General features: G+C 38.4%; 1 protein-coding gene across 1 annotated transcript in view; it reads right to left on the bottom strand.

Annotated features, from left to right (window-relative positions):
* LOC119425450 (ras/Rap GTPase-activating protein SynGAP) overlaps positions 1-17,095 on the bottom strand; it is a 37,131-nt gene extending 20,036 nt beyond the window's left edge. Inside the window, exons 1-12 of the mRNA XM_037692977.1 lie at positions 17,074-17,095; positions 16,602-16,690; positions 16,343-16,464; positions 9,352-9,505; positions 7,472-7,570; positions 7,082-7,342; positions 6,663-6,998; positions 6,397-6,541; positions 3,670-3,814; positions 3,225-3,461; positions 1,288-1,489; positions 599-789 (exon numbers count right to left, since the gene is read on the bottom strand). Of these exons, the coding sequence (XP_037548905.1) occupies positions 599-789; positions 1,288-1,489; positions 3,225-3,461; positions 3,670-3,814; positions 6,397-6,541; positions 6,663-6,998; positions 7,082-7,342; positions 7,472-7,570; positions 9,352-9,505; positions 16,343-16,464; positions 16,602-16,690; positions 17,074-17,095 (2,003 nt within the window). The remainder of the gene's footprint in view (positions 1-598; positions 790-1,287; positions 1,490-3,224; positions 3,462-3,669; positions 3,815-6,396; positions 6,542-6,662; positions 6,999-7,081; positions 7,343-7,471; positions 7,571-9,351; positions 9,506-16,342; positions 16,465-16,601; positions 16,691-17,073) is intronic.
* Positions 17,096-17,348: the final 253 nt, after the last annotated feature.

The raw sequence follows: 17,348 nt of genomic DNA, 5'->3' as shown, positions 1-17,348 counted from the left end.
ATACTTTTAGCTATTGGCTAATGTTTTTCTACTTTTAGCTATTGGCTAATGTTTTTCTACTTTTAGCTATTAGCTTGTGTTTTGCTACTTTTAGCTGTTAGCTAGCGTTTTGCTACTTTTAGGTATTAGCTAATGTTTTGCTACTTTTAGCTATTAGCTAATGTTTTGCTACTTTTAGCTAGTGTTTTGCTACTTTTAGCTATTAGCTTGTGTTTTGCTACTTTGGTTTTAACTTGTGTTATGATTCTGCGTTTTAACAACTCCATTTCAGTTTCTTCAGCATAGGTCAGCAAAGCTTTTAGCACCCAGCAATCACACTGCACTAGCACAGTGAACAATTTCTATAATTTTTGTTAGATTTTTTTTTTTTTTTTTGTATATTTTTGAATTTTGGTTAAGAACAGTCATACCGAGCTTCAAATCCTGTCTTTATGCAGCATAGGTGCACACTTGCAATCGTGGCCGTGCACAGTGTCTTTATAGAGAGCCACAGCAGGGGCCGATCCTGCTGGCACTTTGTTCTGTTCAGCGACGTGCAAACACTGTTTCGTGGCCACACAGGACGACAAAGGCAGGTTAGAAACCACAGGGGTCGCACCTGTTTAAATCACGCATCATAAGGCTTTGGAAGTCAGAGGACATGAGGCGATTGAAAGACGGGCGAGAGAAGAGCCTGTCCTGAGGTCTGTCCGGCTGGTGGTTCGTGGGCATGTGAAGCTGCGGGTTCCTCAGGGCGACGCTGATGTCGTTCAGGAGCCGAGGCAGGGGTCCAAGCTTGAGAATGGCATCCTGCAGCGTCCAAACCAAAACAACACGAACAATTTTTTATATATATGATGCAAAAACACAAACAGGAAACGCTGCCAGCTGCAGTAAACGTGAAAAGGATGAAGGACGACTTTTTTTAAAAATTGCAAAGACATTCAATGAAAAGCATGAATCACACTAAAAATGTTACAATTCAGTCAATTTATAGATTTTAAGATGTAATTTGGTGGTAGTAGCTTAGATTAGATGGAGCTCCAATACATATTCTGAGCTGCTATTTTCTAATCGAAGATTTTAATGGAACATTCAGAAAAAGATCATTGGATGAACATTTACATCAACTTAAAGACAACATAAAATATCGTATAACTCTTACAAAGTTTAAAGTTATTGTTATAGCAAAGAAAATTAGAATGCAGTTTATTTTTATGGTGTTCATGGTATGGATCTCCTGTCTCTTTCATGTTTTAAGTACGAAACAGTAAAGAGTAACTGATCTGATGGTGTTGACCTGCGCACCTTGCTGAGCTGACCCATGACTTCCCACAGCAAACTGTGAAGCATGGACAACTCTCTGCCCAGGTCGATGTAGCCCTCAAAGCCTCCGGCGTTTCCTCCAGTGTCCATGTTGGAAATCTCATAAAGGAACTGCTGCATGGAGCCCCATTCCATCTCCAGGAACTCATTCATGAAAAACATATATTCCTCCTTGGGTCCAAATCTGAGCAAAAAAACAACAATTATTACCGTATTTTTCGGACTATAAGGTGCACCGGATTATAAGGCTCACTGTCGATTTGTGAGAAAATTAAAGGATTTTAAGTGTGCCTTATAGTCAAAAAAAATATGGTACATTATGGTGTTTGATTAACCAAATGTATTCAGCTCAAAACGTGTTATTGTTTTCACTGCTGTTAATTTACTTTGTGTTTTTCAAGTATTAAAGCCTGACACTTTTGATGTTTGTCATATTTTCCTCTTTGCGCCGATTGTGAAATAGATTTGCTGTAAATTGCCAACATAAAAATATAGTACAACTGAAATACTTTAGCAACGTACAGTAAGACTTCAACCCGTCATGCATATTGTGAAAACAGGAGGCAAGAGCATTCTGTAATGAGCCCTTTCAAACCTTATCAGTGGCACAGCAGTCCCCTTTACACTGACTGTAGAGAAATATTCTTATTACCAGTTGATGGCAAATCATGGCTCAAGCAATAGGCACCCTCAAAAACAGACTATTTACAAGCTGACACTTCATACCAGTTAGGTAAATTGGTAAAATTACCAGGTGCAGTAATCATTCTCAGAACAGCCCACGTTAAGCAAGAATTTACCTTCTAGCCAGAGCTCTGCTGCCGGTGTCTGTAATTAATTTTATTTAAACTAACAACTTCAATTTATATATTGTAGTTCTTTTCTTCATCATTCTGAAAATATTTAGAAGTTTTGTAAAGAGCATGCAATTCAGTATTTAAACATGGATAATCATGCTTCTGTCTAGCCTAAACACCATTTCAGAATAATTTGGCGTACCTATTTTACATATCCAAAAGTAAAGTGCATATCTTTTTGGATTTATGAATTCAGAAAGCAAAAGTAAACACACCGAAGCTAAAATGGTCACATTTAATGAGCTAATATGGTGCCATTTTCATCTACGAAATGTAAAACAACACTCTTTAAAGTGCAGGTTTTGATAATGGCATTAATTATTGGCAAAAACATTAGGCTTCTTGCTTGAGTTTAGATATTTTTTTCTCAGATAGTTCTGGCCTGACGCCATACTGGCAGTAGGTTATGATGCACATATAGCACCTAGCAAGATGGCGGAACAGACTCTCACTTTGCTTCACACTATGCTGTAGTTTGCCATTCAGTATATCTATTTCAGTGGAAGTAACTTTTGAACTTTTGAACTTTCAGTTTCTGCAGCTTACTGCACTAGCTTTGTGTTCCAAGTTGCTTCAGAAACCTCAGGAATGCCAAAACATTAAATTTGCGATGCTTCTTTAGTTCAGTTTTCTGTGCAACTTCGAAGAAACTGCAAAATAAGAACAAAGCCCAGCTTAATAAGTTACATTCAGTCACATGAAAAATAAAAAAGTTTTACAAGGCTGTGAAACATATTGCACGTCATCAAACGTTTTAAGACCAAGTTTAATAAATTTGCACTACTCACCACTATTTTTTTTTTAAATTACTGAATCACAGGTGCATTATAAGCCTAAATAATTTGTTGGAGTATTAATAAACATATGAGTGCAGAGTGAAAGCATGAAATGTGTCATAGCAGTGAGGCTCAGAGCTCACTGTGCGTGTGTAACAGCTTAAACCCTCACACTCAAAGCTGCAGGTCTCCATTTCCGCCATGATGCTCTGTGACAAGCACCGCAAATCTAAAAACGAACCGGATCACATAAGTGGGGGACGACAGGCGACAGGGAGGCACTCACTTGCTGAAGCTGGCCAGGTTCTGCATCACCTTGGCGATGAGCGTGAGCGTGCGGGACGTGCGCTCGGCGGGGTACTCCTGCATCAGGTTGAACAGGGATGGAGACATGATGGCGGGGCACATGAAGCGGAGAAACAAGGAGGAGCTGATGAGGCTGTCAGCCAGATCCTCGCGTCCACGCTCGGCACATCTGGCTCTCCAAGAGGCAAAAACTTCCTTCAGCTCCCGGGGGAATATGCTGAAACGAGAACATAGTACGACAAGCGGTTAAAAAATAACAAACGATACAACAACTAGGTGGCTAAAACTTTTTTTTTTTTAAACCCTAAACATATTACCTTGCTCAGAAATTCCACATGATATTAATAATTTTACCACGTTTAAAACAAACAAAATAAACAACATTGGAAGTTTTGGTGGGAAATCAATGTGAAATAAGGACTAACCAGAGGGAGTTGATAATCTTGCAGAGTAAGAGCTCGCAGCACATGCGAAGGTTGGCTTGGTGGTCAGCGAGGACTGACGGTGGGACGCGCATGGGATCCACCTCACAGTTCTCCTCAGACTCGTATAAGGCTCGAATGAAGTCGCCTTCAGGTTATGAAACACAGCTTGGTTACGTTTCTGAATTTAAACAGGTAGCTAATTTATGGAGCATCAAGTGTAAACAAAATAATTTGCTCTTTTACGTCTAAATGATGATTCTAAAATGTAATTGTTCCAGGGAAAATGCATATTTAAAGCTTCAAACTGTTTATAATCATGCTCAAAAGCACACAACAGGGTTTGTAGACAGGAATTATGTCACTTTGATATGAAAGACTTGTTGCTGTGATTTTAACAGCTGAAACGCAAAACACCAAACCTTCAGATGTTAGCAGCACATATTTAATGGACCCAAAACCTCAAGCTTGTTCTAAAGTTTTGAATGAGTGCCATCTGTTTTTTATGCTTTTTATTTTACTTTGAAGGCATTTAGACAAATATGTGCACTTTAACAGCACTTTCAGATTAGAGGGAGTAAATTGTATTTTGTATTATTTGTGACTGTACTGTCAACAAAGACCATGATTCACATTTCTGCTGATGATCCAGTGTTCTTTTTATAAACTCTATAGACTAAATGAAAAGCCTTTCGTGCCAGCCCTCTGGTTTGTGGACTCTGTGATCTCTTAAGTTCAGAGTTTTGGCTGTTGTTTTGGTCTTCAAGATCTTAAATCCTGACCAGTGATTCTGCACGATGACATCACTGTGAAGAGGTTTGGTAACAACATAGCCCCACCCAAATGCATACAAAGCTTTATAGCCTCACTGGGAAATCAAGGATCATTAAATCTGATATAAACGTGTCTAATAGGCCTTTAAGTTGTCCCAAACTGATCAATGAAAAAAGTTGTTTGAGACTTGTTTGCTTCTTTCTCTAAATTGGAATCTTCTTAATAGAAACCAACTCCACACAGCTGGCAATGGTGAAAAGTAAAATGCACTTTGAAATGTGGGCGAAAGCAAAAAGGAAAAATGCAAACAAATATGTCAAGATGTAAATCAATTAAATTTAACTATATTTTTTCAAAACAGTAATCTGTGGAGTCTTTCTATTGGAATCAATACTGTACAACATCAGCTAAAGTGTTAATCATATAACAAAATACCGTAATTTCCAGAATATAAGCCTCTACTTTTTTCACACACTTTGAACACCACGGCTTATACAATGTCACACCCAGGCGCTCACATAGCCGCCCAATACACATATCGCTTGGAGGGGTCAGTAAAGGTTAAATAAATAATCTAACCAATGAAAATTATCCAACAGGTCACAGTGGACTAATGAAAGTTGGTTTCATTGGTTCACTGTGACCCCCCCCTCCTGTGTCCCCCTCACCCCCACTGCCGTTCTCTCCTCCCCTCCTCATTGTGCCCCCAGGGAGGGAGGGAAGCATTTGCAGTTGTTGGAAATAAGTGAATTGTGCATCTCAAATTACAGCACAAGCTGTCCTCCTTCCTTCGTCATCCTTAGATAGCGAGGCTACTGTTTTGATTTTTTTGTTTTTTTTTACAAGCCGTGTTACAGGCATTGTTCGGGGAAAAAAAAAACATATACGGTACGTATTTGTGTATGTTACCAGTATGTATTTAATTTAAAAAAATATAAAAATTAAATATTTCATGTTACAGTGTGGATACGGTGGAACATAGACAAGTGCAGCATTTATATGTACTAGGCCTGTCACGATAACAAATTTTGCTGATTAATTGTCTCAGAAATTATTGCGATAAACGATAATATTGTTTGAAATATGACAATAATGAGTAATTGTTGTCAAATTTAAGAAGAAATGGTGGTTAATTTGTTTTGAGTGTAGTGCCTTTTTTCAACCACCGGATGGCAGTATAAGACTGTTTGAACCAAAGGATGGGATAGTGAGGGAGCGAGCAGCGTGTCTCTTTAAGAAAAATGGGAGGGAAGCCCCTTGACATGACACAAAGAAAGGAGCGACAGCTCCTTTTTTTTTGGTTCTCAAAATGGCGGACGCTCGGTTAGGTTTGAGCTCTTTAGCATAGCATTTTTGACACAAAGCTTTTAATGAAAAAAATCAGTAAACAAGTTCTCGGCTTCTTTTTGCAGAGAAAAACAACTTTTTACATGAAGGCACTGGTTTCAACCGTGAATTTTGGAGCTTCGACAAGATGGAGGGTTTTTTTTTTCCCCCAAGGTCGGCCTGTTAGCTTAGTTTTGTAGCTTAGCTTCTCAGCTTAGCTGCTTTTAGCAATCCAAAAATGTGATTTTGAACAGTTAAAATGGATTTTAAAGAGAAACGCGAATGGGAGGGGTCAGTGAAAAGCACCAGAGTTTAGCTTTTTGTCATCCAGTGTCTTCAGTAGAAAGAGAGAGACACAAAGAAATGATAAAGCCGATAAATGAAAATGAAGTCGATAATTTTCATTTATCATGCGATTAATTGATTTATTGTTTATTGCAACAGACCTAATATGCACTTTTTTTCTTTTAAATTTAGTGGGCATGGCTTATTTTCAGGTTCACTCAATAGTCTGGAAATTACAGCATATTTGATGTAAATAATCGTACCTGTGATAGATTTTTTTTCCTACAGTTAGACTTTTTACTTTGCATTTGATTCATCCTCATCCAGGCTTAAACACAGTCTTACCTATAGCTTCCTTGAGGTATCTGTGACCTATTAGTTTGAGGTACTCTTCCACAGCCTTTGTAGCGAGTGTGTTCTCCCGAAAGATCAAGTGCTCACGGTCCATGAATCGGTCCACCTCACACATCGCCATATCTGACAAAAACTCCTGTAAAGACAATGAACCAAACTGAAATGAGACACCGTTACTCGGTATTAACAGGCATTAAAAAAAATGTTTATACAAAATAAAAACGTGCAGTTTAGTTTCAGTTTGATGATGTGTGTACCTTCGTCTTCCCTGTGCTTTGAAGGATGTGCACCAGAGCAAACGCCACCTCTTCTTTACTCTTCACGCTCAGCAGCGGCTCCAGGACTGCACACAGTGTTCGATAGTTGTTGGTGATGTACTCGGCAAACTCCTTGTACAGCTCCATCGGGAGAATGTTCATCGTCTGATATCGAGACTTGATACGCAGTGATGCGTTGATCACTTTGGTACTTCCAACACCACCACTTTTGGCCAGAACACTGGACTGTATCACCGGGTACCACTGCTCCACAAACTGTCGGCCCGTGATGCTGGATATAGGGATGCTGACAAGGCCAATGTATGTGCTTTTTTCCTACATCCCAAACAAAATCATTACTTTTTCACATAATTAAGCCAAACGTTATGAAAAAAGAATTTCCTGTAATCTAAATCTACCTTGCGTCTCTTTTTGTCTGTTTCCTTGTAGAGGTGCAATCGAAGGCTACGAATGGTAGGCAAATTGTTGAATTCAAAATGTTCTCCCCAGAAGACGGTGTCGGTGCGGGGTTTGCTGGTGGTGCGTGCGTACAGCATGTCATCCAGGCACAGCTCACAATAGTAGCGTTTCTTAGCTGGCAGATCTCGTGCCTCAATGATCCACAACTTGAGCACATTTTCCACCCGTCTGCTGTTATCCTGACAAAAATATGTGGAGTTCTATTACAGCATTATAACAGTCCTTACTTACATTTGTCGGAGGTAAATTGACTGAACACAAGATTGGTATTAGTTTTAGTAGCCTATTTTTTTTAAGAAACGAAAAAAACCTACTGTGTTAAAAAATACCTTGTTAGGTTTGACAGCACGTTGCAGATTTTCGATCCATTTGTCTCTTTCTGAAGCCGAACGGCAGGCAAAACATTTGGTCCCTGAATTTGTGGTTACCTACAGACAAAATGTCACATTTTACTGATGTTCTTAAAATATGTTTTCAGGTGACCACATGCTGGACATCAAGAATTGATCAAATTGCTTTTCAGTTAAAGTACAGACATATGACATTTAGGGACACCTAGTGGTGAAATTCGATACTGCAACTAAATCAAAATATAATAATTGTATGTTCCCATACAATGGCAAAATTAGCTCTGCACTTAACCCATGCACCACCAGGTGGAGCAGTGGGCAGCTGTGGGAAGCTCCCGGGGAGCAACTGGGGATAATGTGTCCTGCTCAGAGACACCATGAGATGTGCAATGATGGGGGATCGAGCCCGGGACCTTGGGGTCCCGAGTCGGCTGCCCTGCCCTTACATCATCTCGGCCCCAAATATACAAGTAAACCCTTTATCGTGCAGCCACAAATGACAAAACAAAATATGAAAATCACTGTCTAAAGGGGACTCTGTGGAAAAGAACCAAAGCTGTTTGTAGATGGAAACAGCTGATTGTAAGGTCTTGTACGCAAATTAAAACAAAGCAATATTTTTATTTGCAGTTTCTAAAACTATTCTTGTAAACACAGCACTGTTTCTAGAAATGTCTTCATCCACACAGAAACTCTAAAATGACCAAAAATGTTAGCGCATCTATAGTGCTGTAACAACACAAAAAAAACACCAAAAACATGAAACAAGGCATTGAGCATGTGCAGTAAATGTCCACACTGGGTGAAAAATGCAAACACAGCAAGAAAAAGAGAACATCCTTATGCTGTGGGTTAGATTAGAGGTAAGAATGTGACATCATTGTTTTCCAAAAATTGTGTTTTGGTTTTCTACGTTTCAAGATTTTTCACTTGGGAATCTGTTTTCAAAAATACTGTTTTGGTGCCTGCTGAAACTTTTTTGTGTTAACTGAAACAATAAAAAGGTTACATATTCACACACAAAAAAAAACTTACATATTCACAAAATAACTTTTGTGAGGAGGGCCACTAAGAACGTCAGATGAAGCAGAGTTTTTTTTTATTTCTTTTTGTATTATTGTTGTTGTTGTTGTTTGGGGGAGGGGGGCTGTAAACAAATTCAAAATCTACCTATCACGTCTGGCTTTTAATCTATATATAAGTTCAGTTTGTGTAAGTTTAAGTTAATGTTGTTAAGTTTGAGTTTAGTCTATTCATTGCTAAATTGTAGCCAGTTGTGTATTTGTTTTGTCAACTTTTAGATTTATTACTAATTAAACTTTTTCATTTGCTCATTTTAATTTAAAAAGTTACTTTTAGCTGATAATAAAATATGTTTGTGTGTATTTTTGCTTTTATTTTTTTATTTTATTTTATGTTTATTACTGCTTTTAGGATTTTAGACTTTAATAATTAACATTTCTACAATTATGTGTTCTTACTATGAAAAACAACTATGTTTTCTTCTTTTCAATGATATTTACACATAAATCCAGTTATTGTTGAATTGTTTCACTATTAACTTGTTTTATGTTGCTTTGTATTATTTTTCAAGAACTACAAAAACCAATGACCTGTGACTCTAAGAAGACAGAACTCATGAACATATCTGCATGTTGGCATTAAAATCTCATCACAAACTGCACTCCTTAAGCTCTAATTACCTCATAGGTTGCCTTGTTTATCAAAGATCCTAAAAAAGGAATGAAGTGGCTTTTCAGTGGTGCATGAAATGCTGCATAATTAATGTAAAATTTCTTTAAAATTATGGTACATAAGTATAACCACAAATAAGGAAAAGGTTAAACAAATAACCACACCTCAAAGCAGTACTCTTGTCCTAAAATGCTGGAGTGGACAGGCTTGATAATGGCATCTTCATCCAAAACTAGGTCTAGAGCTTCTGCAGCACTGCTGGGAGAAAGAAGGGACTCGTGGGAGTGGGATTCTTTGAAGCTTTGCATCAAGCGTGTCCTGGTGAGAGAAGAAGACATATAGAATGCATTTTGATGTTTTCACAACATGAGTCACTGCAGCTCAAACACAATGTATCAATGTGTTAAAACACCATTTTGGAGAAACGTTCCCCTCTTCCAGATTTTCGTGTTTTCTGGTTGTTTGCAGTTGTGGTAAGTTGACTCACGTGGCTTCCTAATGCTCAGTAATCATCCAAAACACAAAACTTTACAAGCAAACATGATGATTATCGTAACAGTTTTTGTTTTTGTTTGTTTTCTTTGCACTTCTGCAGTAAAAAGTTTAGATCCTGACACCTACAGGGAAGACAGACACCCACCTAAATAATATTACAGATTAGGGATGCACGATATTGGACTTTTGGCCGATATCCAATATGCCGATATGTTAAAACTTACTTGGCTGATAACCGATACCAATATCAATATTTTTTCCCCTAGACCTACTTACAGAGACTACATAGCTGCCTTTGCTGTGGAATTAAAGTACTACATTATTCTGCATGGTCTTTGTCAGTTTGTCCTGCTACCAAATGCAGATGTCAAAAAGGGGACTGAAAATGATGTAACACTTCAACTTGGATTATGTTTAATGTCAAATTTATTCATGACATTTACTTTTTCTAACACACTGACAACACTTGAACAGTGAAATTTGTAAATTTTCACAAATCTAAACTCAATCTGGTCACAAGCTACAATTGAAAAGCACATAGGCTAAGTAGTAGTGCATTAATAGATATACCGACAGTTTCTTAAATTAAAAATTAACTTAAAACAGAAGCTTTTTATATCGGTGAGTTTTTTTGATGGAATGGCCAATGTCCGATACTTAACTTTATCGCCAATATCGGCCGATACCGATATAATGCCGATAATATCGTGCATCCCTATTACAGACCTTCCCATGGCAACAGCACTTCCTGTCAGCAGCAGCAGCTTATGTGAGCCATGAGCAGATTACTGTGCCATTTTACTAGGCCTTCCTCCTAAAGGAAGCAAAAAAAACACTAAAACTACAATCTGAAGAGACATTGATGAACATTTGTAACAAAGAACAGCAAAATGAGCATTTGCAAACAAACTTTTAACCACATCATTCATGTTAAATATGTTAAATGGCAAAAATGAAAAAAAAACATCATAACATCTAAGATCAACATGGGACACAAGCATGGTCATAATGTGTTGCAAGATACCCCTAAATAAAGCCAGAAATGCTTTGAAGACATGCAAATCCATCAAAACTAAAAGAATGAACCAATAAAATACACAACTTAAATGTCAAACGTTCTGTGAAAGTTTGCATGTCGCCCACTACTGTTCATGCCAGAGTTTAAAACTTAAAAAGTTAAGGCAAGAATAGTTTATTCAGGAATATAAGGCCATTCCAGCCCACAGTTCCACAATATACACACATAATAATTCATTTCCAGAACACAAGTATTAATCGTTTATTATTATTTATCATGCTTTCATGGATCAGACATATGTTTTCCTTGTTTTGAAAGCCTCCTAACCGCATGCTCCAAATAACCAAGCTTTTTCTGTCACAATCAGACAGTAGGCTGACAAAACAATCACTATTCTCTCATGCTTCCTGCAAAAAGTGTTGCCAAATTGTAAAATGAGGATGGCAGAAATGGCAGAACAGATTTAATTCCAAGAACATGTTTGCACTATAAAAACAACTAGTTTAAAAACTAGGATTATTATATCTCATCATTACAAAATGATGGAGCTTTAGCCTTTTGGTGAAAGGTTGAAAATTGTACTCAACATTATTAGATCTTACATAATCTGTTAACACACTATGTATTGGAAATGACTCTCAGCTACTACCACAGATAAACAAACAGAAACATACTAGACCAGGGGTGTCCAAACATTTTCATATGTGGGCCAAAACTATCCAAAGGACTCATGGGCCACAAAAATGTGAATTTACCTCTCAACGTAAACAATATTTTGGAGAAAGGACAAAAGTTTATTCATTTTGGTGGAGAGTTTTAAATTGTTGTAGATCCAGAACATTTAAAGCCTCATAAACGCTAAGCTTATTTTTTATCAAAAAAGGATTTGATTTGTTGGGTCTATGTTTGTTGTTTTCTTGTGTTCGGAAAGTTCATTTTAGTTTGTTCTCAGCAACAAAAGCATAATTTGAGTAAATGTCCTTCTAAAGGTGGTTAATCAGCCTTTTAGACCATGGACGTCCCAAAAGGCTGATAAAAGTTCTGAAAATCGTCCAGCTGTCATGCGCTACAACGGATTCATAGAAGGTTTGATAAAATTGATCAACTCGTATGTAGATGATAACATGTTATAGTCATTTAAAAATGTCCAATTTCCCTTGTGATTATTTTATCAACCGCAACATTTAGCCTAGTTTTATGAATCATTAGCCAAAAATCTCCTTTCTAGTAGAAACGAGTAAAGGTTTTTGGTCCTTTGTACCATAAAGGGAAAATAAAAAGATTATAGCCAAAGGTTTGTATTTTGCTTCATATTGCTCATTTTGAGAAGACTGTTTGTTATCCGTTTTGCTGTTAAACCTAAACATTATATAAAAAAAAGATTACCAACTAATTTGCAGAAAGTCTGCATCGACCTCTTAAGCCTGCTGACCAAAATGATACTATTCTTAAACTGCTGTTGTGGGCCACACAAAATCACTCCAAGGGCCGCAAATGGCCCTCGGGCCGTACTTTGGACAGCCGTGACTTAGATCAATATACAAAAAGCTACCCAGGTTAAAGAAGTGCTAAAAGGGATGCAACATGATGCAAACATGCATCAGGCAAAAACAGATAGTAAATACATGGTTGGTGGTTCGTTGGTGTCTCTCTGGATGCAGGTGTGTTGCAATGTTGGTAAAGCCAAATGTGAGGAAACGGTGTGAAATAATACAAGCTCAGCTCTTGTTGGGTGCAAAAAAAGTACTAAATAAATGAAAAGTGTGTGGGGAGACATAAAGCACGATCCTCAAGTAACCTTTAGAGGAGGGCAACTCGATCAGGGGAACAGAAAAATGGTGGAATTGAAGGCAGAAAGGTAAAATGAGGTAACGCAAGGTCAGTAAGAAAAAAGGTTGTTGTTGAAATAGTGTGTGTCCCCACCTCAGCCAAGCTGCTCTGCAGGACACGTAGGTGCTAGTATAAACCAGAAAATTGATTTATTTTTTTCTGGCCAGCAGAGTTATAAGATACAGAGTAGAGAATTAAGGTTCAATAACAAAAAAATAAATAATAAGACAACTATCAAGGTGGTCCATTTTGTGAACATCTATTCTGTCTCGCCAACATAAGAAAACACATTTGAGAGCCAGAAAAATCAGCTCCTTCTAAAGTGCACACATGTCCCTAACGTTTTGTAAAATGCTTTAAAAACACACACACACACACACACACTTGGAGAAGAATAAATTGAAAATGCTGAATTTCAAATTATAACCTCGATTCCAACAACAATGGGACGTTGTGTAAAATGCTAATAAAAAGAGAATTCAATGATTCAAAAAGCTCACAAACCCACATTTTATTCACAATAAAACAGTAAAGAATCCATCCATCCATTATCTTTACCCACTTATTCCATTTTTGGGTCATGGGGTCGCCGGTGCCCATGTCCAGCAATCACTGTGCGAGGGGCGGGGTACACCCTGGACGGGTCTCCAGTCCATCACAGGGCCACATAGAGACAAACGAGACAAACAACCATTCACTCTCTCATTCACACCTAGGGACAATTCAGAGTTACCAATCAGCCTAACATGCATGTTTTTGGTCTGTGGGAAGAAACCGGAGTACACGGAGAAAACCCACACACGCACGGAGAGAACATGCAAACTCCACCCAGAAAGGCCCCTGGACCGGGGTTTGAACCAGGGACCTGCTCGCTGAGAGGCAGCAGCTCTACCAGTTGCACCACCGTGCTGCCACAGTAAAGAATCAGATGTTTAAACCTAGAAATTATGCAATTTTTAAGAAAAAAATGGATGGATGGATGGATGGATGGATGGATGGATGGAATATTCAAAGTCTTTGCAACATTTTACTGAAGAGCATTATTCTGAAATGGTTCCATTATCTTTAGACTCAGTTTATGGCAGACTGGTAAACCTCTGCCCATTTTTACTTCTGAGAGATCCAGCCTCTTTAAAATTCTCTTTTTATACCCTGCAATTAACACAATTTATTATAAAATGCTCCTCCAGCTCTTTCTTATTTCTACCACTTGCTTGAACCTCCTCTTGTTGCCCCTGTTTCAAACGTTTTGACGTGTTGCTGCCACTAAAATCAAAATGACCTTTTTTTAGTTTAAACAAGAAAAAAAATCCAGTGACAACAACCTAATAAAGCACCTAATAACTCCACAGGAAACAGGGTTTAATATCGATCCGCTCTGAATAATCAAACGACAGCCGAAAAGCTCTGATCAGCCTGGACTTGGCAGCTGAGGTAGAGCAGCTGTGTGGAAAAGCCAGAGCGTGAAGTTGGATGCTGCAGGTTTGCATCAAAGTCAACTTAACAGCGAGTGCATTAAGCGTGTGTGGGCCAAACTCAAGGCGGGCAGCTGTCTGAGGCAGAGGTGGTTAGAGGGACAGCACGCTGATCGAGGCGCCAACTTAAACCCCAGCATCATTTAGCACCATCAGCACCGCCCCCGCAGAATTCATTTGGTTTTTACATAATTTGCTGTAACCAAAGAAGTTGCAGCCTTTCGGTACGTCCTTTCCCGATCTCAAAGATTTAGACATCCACACCAGCCTAAATACGTCTATAATGGATCTCCTGCTGCGACAGAAAACTGTGCTGTCAGCACTTTTGTTTTTTTTACTCTCTCCCTCCTGACGTCGATGTATTTCCCACATGTGCATCGTGACTGGATTGTGTGAAGACTGCATAAAATTTTGAACACAACGCAAGCAAGAGTCCACTGGGATGTGACCTCACTTTATAATGAAAAACAAAAGAAGGAAAAAAAGCTGTCATGAAGCTGCAACACACTGTATCCTGTGAAAAGACGTGAAACGAGGCAAACTTTAAGAATGTGAACAGTGTAAAAATTGTTTTCTGGACTGAAAATTTAGCTTAGCTTAGTTTTACGTTTGAATAATATGATTAAAAATATCTGCCTAAAGGGACTTTTATCAAAGCCAAATGTATTAAAAACCATTAAACTGGTGTCAAACATGAAATCTGCAAGCTGTATTTTAAATATTACTGTAGCTGAATGTTAAAAATCACCAAAATATATGAAGAAACACAAAAGAGAGCTGAAATTTTAAAAAAGCGCAAAATAAAAAATTATTGGCATAAGTTAAAATATATTGTTTGTGTTCAAACAACCTGACGGAATACTTTAAATTGTGGTAGTGTAATCTCTTACTTCTTGTAAAAAAGCTTTTTGAGCAGCAGAGTTTGGAAAAAATGCTTAATCCTGACCAAAATGAACTTCCTCCATTTGAAAGCAGCTCTAACCTAAAAAAGATTTACGGTATAACAGTCAAAGACTTCTTTATAAACTTTTCCATCACCATCAGTCGTGCTACAGCTTGCTGCTGCCGTTTGTTTAACCATGTAATGCCAAATTACTTGTGATTTTAAGATGTCTACAATAGTTAGTATAGCATTAATTCACTTTATTGTGGTCCTTGCTCAAACCAGACTTTAGCTAAATGAAACTTGGTTTCCCCAAACTGGAACAGGAAAGAATTTTTGGCTTTAGAGCTTTAGTTTCAAAAGGAAGTGCATGCTTTCAAACACATTATTTACATGTATTAATGCAGGGTGTAGCATTTACTAGTGCAAGACTAATCCTATAAAATAAGTATTTCTGCCCCATAACTTCAAAGGACAGCATTTGTGAGCAGAGTAGGGTTAATTTGAAGACGTATGACCTTTTGGGTTTTTTTTGCTACAGTTGTTCATAAGTATTCATGGTAAGTTTGGTAATGTTTTGACAATTCAAAGCAAAACCCTCCAGTGAACTGAAATAATCAGCTGGTTGTATGCAAACAGGACACCAACCTTCTATCCTCCATTACTACTTCAAACTTCCCCTGTGGTCCTCCTCTTTTCCCTGGCAGCTCCACATTCAACCTCTACTGTTCAACATGTCCACCATCCCTCATCTTTTTATTCCATCCGTACGGGGCAGCTGTCGATGAGTGGTTAGAGCAGTCGTCCTCCAATGGGAGAGTTGGGGGTTTGATTCCACCAGCAGTCACATGTTGAAGTGTCCCTGGGCAAGACACTGAACGTTGCCTCCGACGTGTGTCCCATCGGTGTAAGAATGTGATAAAGCATTGATGAGAGATTCAGATTAGCTTTGTAGAGATGTAGTAGAGTGCTGTGTGGATGAGTAAATGCGAGCACAGGTTGTATTGTAAAGTGCTTTGAGTAGCTTGATTAGACAGAAAGGCGCTATATAAGTCCAGCCCATTACCATCTTCACATGTTCAAACCATCTCAGCCTTGTTTCTCTAACTGACCAACACAGACTCATCCACCTTCGATACCTCTACTCCTTCGTTCTCCTGTCTCCCTCGTTCACTTAACATGGATTCTGTCTTGTTTTGACAGATTTTGTCCTCTTCTCTCTGAAGAACACCTCTCCAGGCTCTCTTCCACCTGTTCCCTATTAATAATAACAAATCCTAATAACGTTTTTATTGGTTTTTAACCATAGACTCATTCCCTCATTTTATTCTGTCCTTGCTAAATGGATTGTCAAAGTTTTGAACAAAAATGTTACTGTATGTACACCAACTTTTCAAATCTATTTTAATTTCCTTTTCTTTTCGAATTTCTTCTGTTTGTCACCGTGAACTTACCTCTCCACATCAGCACTACGAAACCGGGGCAAAATCATCTGTTTGAAGCTGCTGGTCCGGTCCAGTTTGGGCTGGCTTTTTGCCCTTTTGATGGAACCCTTCAACCTTCGATTGAGGAAACTCTGCAGAATCGACACAACAGCGAAACGTGAACGATGAACAGAACGGTTTCAGGAATGACCTAAAGAGGATCTTAGAAAGCCAATCTACATTTTAAATGTGCTCAAAAAGAACTGAATGTATGAAATAATGAACTCACCGGCTGCCGGAACGGCTGCGGAGTCGTGTTGGGGGGCGTCTCCATACTCGACTGTCTTACAGAGGCAAAACTTGCCCTGCGTGATTGGTCTGTGAAGAAACAGGGTCAGATATACGTAACAAGAAGAAATGGTTAATGGTGCTAATAAAGTGGTAAATATGCTTTTGTTAACTTTGAATCTACGACACACGACTGAATAGTTTTGACAATGTGTGTCAAACCCGCTGCTTTAGTTTTTAGTCAATTCCAAACAAAAAGCTTTAAATACATTAAGAATACAGAAACCAGTCTCGTCAGACAGCTGAGAGTTTTTGCTTGATAGAAACAAAATCATGCTGCCAAGTTCCTGGTTGTTGGTTTGGGCAATTTGCTGCTGTGCTAAGATTCACTGTAAAGTGAGGTTATGATGATCAATACGTTAGTTTTGTGCCTGGAGAGAAAGTTGGATATGTCCCTCCTCAGTCTCGCTTACAGGGTCTGATTGGCTGGGGCATTCTATCATGTTTTCAGTTATTGTTAACCCCAAGATACAGTAGCAGACTGTGAAGAACACAGAGCCACCTTAATTGCACCTTAACATCTTTAGGGGATTTTAAACATTTGATAAAGTCAATAAAAACAAAAGCAAATAAGTTAGCGATGAACAATATTATCGGCATGTTATCGGTATCGGCCGATATTAGCGATAAAGTTTAATATTGGATATCGGCCATTCCATCAAAATAACTCACCGATATAAAAGGTGCT

The sequence above is a fragment of the Nematolebias whitei genome, chromosome 19 (assembly GCF_014905685.2).
Source record: "Nematolebias whitei isolate Nwh7 chromosome 19, NemWhi1, whole genome shotgun sequence".
NCBI lineage: Eukaryota > Metazoa > Chordata > Actinopteri > Cyprinodontiformes > Rivulidae > Nematolebias > Nematolebias whitei.
The sequence above is the reverse complement of the archived record's forward strand: the minus strand, read 5'-3'. Positions and strand labels throughout refer to the sequence as shown.